Source organism: Nestor notabilis, unplaced genomic scaffold (genome assembly GCF_000696875.1).
Source record: "Nestor notabilis isolate BGI_N333 unplaced genomic scaffold, ASM69687v1 scaffold25507, whole genome shotgun sequence".
In the NCBI taxonomy this organism is placed as follows: Eukaryota; Metazoa; Chordata; class Aves; order Psittaciformes; family Psittacidae; genus Nestor; species Nestor notabilis.
The window spans coordinates 11,514-21,082 of record NW_009935593.1 but is presented as its reverse complement, the minus strand read 5'-3'; the positions used below and the strand labels follow the sequence as shown (position 1 = coordinate 21,082).

Here is a 9,569-nt window from a genome sequence, read left to right as displayed (position 1 = left end):
CTAACTATTCTATGATTTTATGATTCTATAATGAGAACCACTGCCCTGTAGAGACCTTGCCCAATTCAGAGCAACAAATTCAGAAGGTTCCACCTCATTCACTTCACATATCCTTTGTGATCACAAACAAGTTTTCTGCATCTTACAATAAAACATATCAAACTATGCTCTTCATCTTATCTTTGCTGCTTCAGAGAAATAAATGTAAAGCCAAACCAAATACAGGACGGAAGGAGATTTTCCTGGCCCCCACCAGCAGCCAGCAAAAACCTTAAGGTACGGAGTTAGGGAAACATACTGAAACCACAAAAACCAGCAAATCAGCTTGCTTAGCTATTCATCTGGGGATACTTCTGTACCAACTTACACAATAAATCCAACTTCTAAATGGAACTAGTTGACTAAACAAAAAGAGAAAGAGGACAATCATACAGAATTCCTTCAAGGTAAAGAGTTTGTTTTGTTAAGATTCATCTCAGTAAACCAACAAACATGTAATTGATCAACATTTGTTTTGCTCTGCACAGAACTGAAGTGTTACCAGAGCTGTTAAAGCTATAGGCACATTGAGACATATGACCTCATTTCAAAGGCTCAGCAGACTGATGTGTCTGGGATTCAAATCGTTCTGGATTCACTCAACAACAGTCAGCTTATGCAGAAGCTGTACCTTCCCAGCCAGAAGAATTGATTGCTGTGTGAATCCAGCTGGATTAAACGGCCTTAGAAGTAAAAGTTTTCATTCATATTCCTGGAAATACAACAGGATTAACTTCTCTTACTGAGGCTGAAAGACTCTGTTATAGTTGCATACCAACAGCAGCTACTAAACACGTTTCAAACTGATCGAGGTAATCTCGGTCTGAAATTCATATTCTGAAAGTAATGTATTTGCATACAGACAAACAAAGCAAATATCTGTTGTGGAAAAATACAATTACTTGTGTAGCAGCAGTGATGCCAGGTGATTCTTAAAACCCAATGAGGTTTGGGATAAATTAGGCACTTATAAACAGGCTATATCTAAAATTGAGGTAGGAACTCAAACAGAAGGGTCGTCCATCTCATTTAAGATTCTTCTTTAATATAGATTCCAGTAAGTGTTATCCAGTCATTCTTCCTGACTAATGGCACAAAACTGGGACCAATAAGGAAAAAATCATGAATGCTTTTTCTTGTTGTGGTTTAACCTAGCAGGTCACTAAACAGAGCCTTCCCTCTGGCAGGGCAGTATGAGAAGAGTCATCCTTGACTTGGTACAACAATTAGAACATCAGTGTGTTATCAACATTATTCTCATCCTAAATCCAAAACACAGCACTGTACCAGCTACTGGGAAGAAAACTAAATCTATCCCAGCCAAAACCAGGGCAATTCTGTAAGTTTATTTTCTTCAAAGGAAGTAAATGGAGCACACAGAATTACTCCAAATCTGAATCACAGAGTAGTTTGGGTTGCAAGGGACCCTCATAGGTCATCTAGTCCAACCACCTGCAATAAGCAGGGACATCTTCAACTAGATCAGGTTGCCCAGAACCACATCCAGCCTGGCCTTGAATGTCTCCACCTCTCTGGGCAACCTGTTCAGTGTTTTACCACCCTCATTGTAAAAATTTCTTTTTCATGTCATCCTCATAGCTCCATCCTAAATTAACACCCTGACACAAATACTGATCACTCTTCACTGTGCTAGCAAGCTTTCAATTACTAAACAAATTCACCTTAGTAAAATGAGGAAAGTGCACACTGCCTATGTGAATAAAACGTATTTAACAGAATATACCTTAAAATTAGATTTATGCTTTTAAATGAAGTTTTACTGTATTTTTTCCTTTCTAAAACAGTTACAGGAAATCTGCCTAGCGATCTCTAGAGTACTACATGAAAACAAGTGCCTAAAGCTGAACTGATCCAACAAGATCAAATAGCAAGAAGCTGTTTCTGAGCTACTGTTGTCTATCCAAGCTCAAAAATATGTGAGTGAAGGAGTGGAAAGACACTTCGAACAAAACTTGGTAAAAAATCCCCTTGGTAAAGGGGTTGTGAACAGCCAACTACACAACAAGGTAGCTCATTTGATATTTACAATGAAATAACAGAAAATTATTATTTCCATGCTCACAGAAAATTCTATCTCTGATATGAACAGGCTTTGCTCTTGTGAACAGTTTAGGGTGTCTGAACAGTGTCAACTTTGATTTGCTTTGATTCACTGGTACTTCTCTTGACCTTTTAGTATGATGAGTATAATGTGGTAGATCTTTTTCTAGTCTTAATGTTTTTAAGTTGCTTTTTTCACATTGCATAGTACTTTCTTAAGGAGATTTCAGAATATTTTGTGTGATTTTAATGGGTAAAATCCCCTTTGCTTCCCTCCTCTGTTTTTGGTAAATTAGATTATTTTTAAAACTCAAATAAGACAATTCAAAACCATGTGTTAACTGGCTTTTAACAGCCTTGCTCTCTTTGATCATCTCCTATCATAAAGATACAGGAAGATCTGAAAAGTAAGAGTAAGGTCATTATATTTTTTTATTTGATAGAAAATGTTCACTCGAGCAAACTCGGCACAACAGGGAACCCAAGGAAAACACTATACCAGTAATATGGAGTCTTACAGGTGATTCTTACAGATTTCTCTTGGTGACTCTTTAGATTTCTCAAAATTAGCAAATTTGTGTTTTCAGTTAACAAGTTGTTTCATGAGAAAATGATGAAATAAAAAAAAAAAAAAAAAAAAGACCTTCATTTCTGATGTGTACAAAACTAAAAGAAACTTGAGAGAACACAGGAAAAGTAAAGTGATGCTTAATTTTAGGTTAGGGACTGGTAACTGAAAAACTAATTATTTTTTTCCAATTTCAGCTTAATAAATGTTGATATTTAAATGAAATTATATTCCAATTGAGCTTGTATTAAATGAAACTTGATAATAAATCCATTATTGTAATACTGCAAACTGCTTCATTATAAGGCTGCACTCTTGGGAAGCCAAAGGGCAAGCACGGTAGAGGAGACATCCCTCAGACAAAAATTAAATTAAACTTCTAGCAGTAATTACAAAGTAATAAAGAAAAATCAAATAATTATAAAGCATTTGAGTAATATAGGGAGCTATCTACATTATCATCTTCGGGCTATTTTAGTCAACCAGCCACAGACATGTCATCAAAGACCAAAATTAGGATTTCTAGAACTCAAGTGATAGAAGCAGATATTTCCTTGACAATGGCACACTGTTAGCAGTAATACAGAAAGCATTCTACTAAAATGTGTGTCACAGTCTTTCCCAAGATTTTCTTTTGCCACTCTATAATTCCCCATTTGTAAATTTCAATTCCTAGAGTATGGCAATATTAGTAAGAGGGCTGATTTAATATGGGTAGGCTTTTAAAATAGCATAAAACCAGATGTGGCTAAGAAATACTAAAAGGAATAAACTGTGAAGAGGCCAACTTATGCTGTAAGTTAAATGTTATTGGTAGGTTAATTCTTTTTTACTACATGCATATCATACATGTATTTTGTATCCTACATGAAACAAGCATACAGCAGAAATTTGTCATTTAGACAAGCTCTACTAGAACTGTTGTCTCCAATGGTGTGGATTTTTTCAAAGTAGAAACAGGTATTGTAAACTACTCTTACTGAAAACTGCACTAGACTACATACCAGCTACACAAACTTATAGCAGACTGGAACAAGACCCTTTACAGACAATTTTAAGTCAATGCCTTTTGCATTTCAACCTTGTTTTAAGTAGTTGGATGAAAATGCCTCTAGGATATAGAGAAATGGTATTAAGATTTATTAATTTTTTTAAGCTTGTTTTTTTAGGGTAATTAAGTAATTTGAGGTTACTGTATAGAATCACAAGGTTGGAAAAGAGTCTCAAGATCACCAAGTCCAACTACTAACCAACACTATCAATTCCACCACTAAAACATGTCCCCGTTAGTTCTTTCTCTCTCTAACCTTTAAACTAAATTAGATGCTATTGATAATTTCTTACCAAATCTAACAGCATAGATGTTTAAGTGGTAAGTCTTAGTAACTTTCAAGAATAAAAAAAACCCCAAACAAATAACTAAACCCAATGTTCAGATAGAAGGCTGAGCCCAAACCAGTGTTCCAGTTGAGCAAAGGCAAGATTTTTGCATCTCTCCATTCCCAGAGACAGCAGCTAATCAGCACACTGTAACTTCATACCCACAGAAGCACGTTTCTACCAGTTTGCATAGACAAGTAGCAAGAAACCCAAAGGAGCTGAAGACACCTCCTCCATTTCAAACATTTAATATAAACATTAACTAATGTAGCTAGTTACTCACTAGTCCCATTCTAAACCAACTGTTGAAGAACTTGAAAGTCTTAGACGCTGTTCACAAATCAGGTCTGAATATGCCTCAGTGAGCTTCCTGCACTCCTAGGATGAATTGCATTTAGTGCAAGAAATATACTTGAGGAACAGAAAAAATAAAAAGCCATTATAACAAATAGATCTTTGGGGTGGTCTTGCAATTATAAAAACTATTTTAAAATGCTGTGGATTTATATCCTAATTTTTGATTGATACATGTTCAACGTGGTTATACACAAGAAAGGTGTCATGTTGCAACAAAAAAAACCCCAAAAAAACATGCAATGCAACCATGTGAGTGTTGAGACTGTTTACCACCATTGAAAAAATAAATTTGAGTATTTCTTACCTCAAATGTCCACCCTTCTTCTTCATCTCCATCCAGAAGCATTTTTGTCTCCTTATACACATTCCCTATTTCCAGTTGCAGTGGGGACACATTAAATTCAATTCTTTGCAAGTTAAAGCCAATTCCTACTCCAATAGCCTTTAAGAAGCTTTCCTTTAAGGCCTAGAACACAGAATAAATGTATTTTATTCATACTGGATGTTCTCAAACTGTTTCATAAATATTAGTTCTGAGCAGCACTAAAGATCAAATGAATTTAAGACTTATAAATGAATTTAAGACTTGTAAATGTGAAGGTAGAATGATGCAATTACCAAGAGAAAAAGTTATCAGTGTTATTAATACCTACAGTAACTTTGCTGCACTATAATGAATATGCAAGCAAAATTACCAAGTGGCACACACAGATATGAACCCTTTACCTTGCTCTGGTTATGTGTTTAAAACTAGTCATGTATCTTTCCAGAAACATCAGCTCTACTATCGTTCTCAAAGTTATTCTGACATAAAAAAAAAAAAAAAAACCAAAGTGTTTGGTGGGTTTTTTGTTCTAAGATATGATTCTATGATTCTATATAAACCCCATTAAAATAACATCTCCAAAAGAGCAACTATTAAAAATATACAATTTTACTATAGTGAAAATAGTAACAAAACATATCAAAAGAAAACATGCAGATTATAGCATTACAGTCTTTAAATAGAGAAAAAAAATTACCCAGTGCCGATGAAACATATCCAGCTGCATCCATTCATTACTCATAGACTTGATTACACCCCACTCTGTTTCAGTAAACAGTCTCTTCATGATGTGAAAGAAATTTGGAATTGAGCTACTACCTGTAAATTTTGCAGAGATAAGTTTACAGAAAGAGATATTTACAGACATTTTAACAAGAGTAATAATGAAAAGCAAATTAATTACCTTATGTTATTTGCTCTAGAAAAACTCAGAAGAAAAAAATCATGAACAATCTGAATTTAGATAGCCTCAAAGCAGTGATCCTGATGATTGTTCAGAACACTATAAAAGCCCCCCCCTCCTATAACAGAATTACTGCATTAAAATGTGAAATGAAAGTAAAACTCATTACGTATTTTCAGCATTCTCTAAAAAGCAAAGTATTTAACCAGTACCAATAATAAATTAAAAAATCATATTCAGCTATAAAAGCAGCATATACAGTCTTTGATATCTGACAGCTTGATCTAGTAAAATTTTATAAAACAGCATGCTGTTTGTTGGAATTCATCAAGCTATTCTGACTCCTGCCCTTGGATGCTGAGATACATAAGAAACTTTTTTTAAGCACACGCAGAAATAAAATATCCCACACTTATCATACGATATTAAGTCTTTTGGATTTATTCTGCAAGAAAAATGGAAGCAGGGAGATGCCCATAATTACAGTAAGAAAGAGATCAAGGAAAACAAACAAACACAGAACACCAAACCTTCAAATCCTTGGATTAAATTTAAGCCTTCTCTAAAACTAAGCACAGCTGTGTGGCACTGCAGCAGCTCTTCAGGGGCTACACCACTTTTTCCACCACTACAGACTGTGGTTATACTGATGCATGGTATTTCTACAATACACTGGAACCTATGGACCTTGTTATATACTCGGCTAATCACCCACAGCCTATATCATTAAACAGCATACCATGCAATCTGTCCAAAAGGGTTTACAGCTGGCTAATCAGTGGCAGAAAGCCATCTATTTTCTTTAGTAGGGATAATAAAAATCTTGATAGCGACAATTCAACATATTGAGACAAAATTTTTCATACATTATGAAATGTTCTTAGCAAAATGTTAGGTGTATTCAATCCAAAACATAGTCTCCCCTTCCAATACCACACTACTCTTAAAAACCCACCATTAAACAATTGCTTAACAAAGATGAAGATTTTAACCCTAGCTCCACCACTGATTCTGTGTGTGACTATGGGCAAGGAACTTCCCCTCTTCACACTAATGTTCCCCATCTTATAACAGGGATAAGAGTATTAACCCTTCGCTACAACGTGGTTGTCTTCTACAGGTATCTAAGCACTATATAAAAAACAGGCATTTGCAGCAGCAATAATTGATCTGAACAAACTAATGTCACACTAAAGCACACATTCAAGTTTTTCTGACAATTTCTATATCATACTGCAAAGTGTAACCTGACATACACAGCGCACAAGACATGGCAGTTTCATTTCAGAGACGCCCTTGATTTCGTTTATAGACTAAAGCGAAGAAAACATCTTAAGACAGGTATTTTTTGGCAGTTGCAGTAGCCACCTAATGGAATGATCCAGAACAATCTAAGGACAGAACTAACCTTCCTCTCTGAAGAAAAGTGATGATACTAAAAAAGAAAAGCACCCACAATGTCAAGCATGTTTTGATAGATTACGAAGGCAAATGAAATATCCATCTGCTTAGTCAATCCAACTTCCCTGAAACAATGAAAAATAACAGAAAAATTATTCAACTTGAAGAAGGGTTATTGTCTTTCATCTCTGAGTTTATATGGCCTATTTTATGACCAAATAACTATGCTGAGACCTGCTCCAAACAACCCACTTATTTTTTACTTTCTCAAGTATTTAAGACAGCAGTGGTGAGTCACCAGCCTCTCCAAGGGATTCAAACTACAGAACATGCAGAAATGTCCTGATGTATCCTTTCTCCTACATTATTTTCAGAGTTCTCCATCTTTCAATAACCCAAAGAAGATTATCCAAACTACACTACCTTCAGCAACTAGAGGCTCTTGCATTATCTTCTTCCATCCAAACCTTATCACACATAGTGAACACACTCAAACTGTTTAGTATACCAAATGTATATCAAAACCATTCTGCCTTTTCACTCCTTACTTACCCCCTTTTTGTCCTAGGTTTCTTCAACTGCCCAGCTACCCTCCTTGACACTTACATTCAAATTTGCACAGTACCTTCCCCTGAACTCCAACCATCTGTTACATCCCTCCTCTGAAAAACTCGGACACAACTTCTCCAGAAGTGCCCCCCCCCTCCCGTTTTCTTCTTAATGTAGCACAGTTGCTTCTCTCTGAGGAATGGATTAGAGGAGCTAGGACTACTATTCTCCACAAATTCCAAGTAGTACAGCAGTCTGCCTGGTCCATTTCCTCGTATCTGCTTCAGTATCAGAGAAAGACAGATTCACAAAATCATTGAAAAATTTAGTTTGGAAGGGATGTCTGGAGACAACCTGGTCCAACCTTTTGTTGAAATCAGAGCCTTATGTCAGGTTACCCAGGGGCCTGTCAAGCAGTTTTCACCCCTTCTCTGGGCAACTTATTGGAGTGTTTTACTGTTCTCACAGTGACAAATTGTTCTAACACCATATAGTCTACAGATGATCATTTGAGGCACAGGGCAAGACAGGATACCAGGGTCCTTCACTGGACAGCTAAGCTTACTGTTCTGATGATAACTTTCCAAGACCTTTTTAACAATTTTTCCTCCTATTTATTGCCTACTCTGTAAAATTTAAGCAAAGAAGGAAAAAAATATGCCTCAATATTTTAATGATTTTTGCGAAGCCACCATGTTTTCTACAAGGAACATACAAAGATCATGTAACAGAATACAGAAGAAACTGGAATGCAAGTTGGAATTCTGATAGGAAATAAAGGCAAGACAAACAAGTATTTACAAGGATTATCAACCAGACAAATTATTCTTAAAAAGTACTTTTAAAAAGGTTCAGATTACCTTCCCCAAGACTTGCAAAGTATTCCCCACAAAAATAATATAACATGATGAACATAGTCAGGTTTTGGCTTTACCTTCAGACTTTTGTTAACTGACTAAAAATGAACTTCTTATCTGCACTTCACAGTTCACAGTATGGTGGTTTCTTCTTCCCTACAAGATGACACTTTTTTTCTAAGAGAAATTTGGCTGCAGTGTACATGTATGTATTTAGGCAGGTGGAGTTCTGGTACATAAATGCTCTAACAGCAAGTTCAAAGAAAATTCTCTAAAAAAGCATAATAATAACTATGACTAGGAGATGCATGATAAAAATTAATTCAGTAAAAACATGAAAAACAGATTCTCTGAAGGAACAAATGCTTTTACTGTAATGCATACACCTGGAATGCAAGTTGGAATTCTGATAGGAAATAAAGGCAAGACAAACAAGTATTTACAAGGATTATCAACCAGACAAATTATTCTTAAAAAGTACTTTTAAAAAGGTTCAGATTACCTTCCCCAAGACTTGCAAAGTATTCACCACAAAAATAATATAACATGATGAACATAGTCAGGTTTTGGCTTTACCTTCAGACTTTTGTTAACTGACTAAAAATGAACTTCTTATCTGCACTTCACAGTTCACAGTATGGTGGTTTCTTCTTCCCTACAAGATGACACTTTTTTTCTAAGAGAAATTTGGCTGCAGTGTACATGTATGTATTTAGGCAGGTGGAGTTCTGGTACATAAATGCTCTAACAGCAAGTTCAAAGAAAATTCTCTAAAAAAGCATAATAATTATGACTAGGAGATGCATGATAAAAATTAATTCAGTAAAAACATGAAAAACATTCTCTGAAGGAACAAATGCTTTTACTGTAATGCATACACATAATCCATATGCTTCCAGAAATGCTTTGTCTTTACATTTTCAATGACCGATGATAAAGCCAGGAACTCATTGAAACTTATGCAATTGTACTACTGCTTCTTATTTAACTCGCAGTGGTAAAGAAAAAAGGATTCCTTTAACATATGCCTAGGCAGGTTGTAGAAGACTGCAGATCTGATCTGTCTGTGCTTCTGAACATCCACATGCAAACAAGCTTCAGAACAGATGTCACACAGCTGGGTACACA

The 9,569-nt window shown here is 35.6% G+C and overlaps 1 protein-coding gene across 1 annotated transcript in view; it reads right to left on the bottom strand.

The window, feature by feature from the left end:
- Nucleotides 1-4,709: 4,709 nt before the first annotated feature.
- AASDHPPT (aminoadipate-semialdehyde dehydrogenase-phosphopantetheinyl transferase) overlaps nucleotides 4,710-9,569 on the bottom strand; it is a gene marked incomplete at both ends in the record, with an annotated part of 15,543 nt that continues 10,683 nt past the window's right edge. Inside the window, 2 exons of the mRNA XM_010017922.1 lie at nucleotides 4,710-4,871; nucleotides 5,428-5,549. Coding sequence (XP_010016224.1) covers nucleotides 4,710-4,871; nucleotides 5,428-5,549 — 284 coding nt within the window. The remainder of the gene's footprint in view (nucleotides 4,872-5,427; nucleotides 5,550-9,569) is intronic.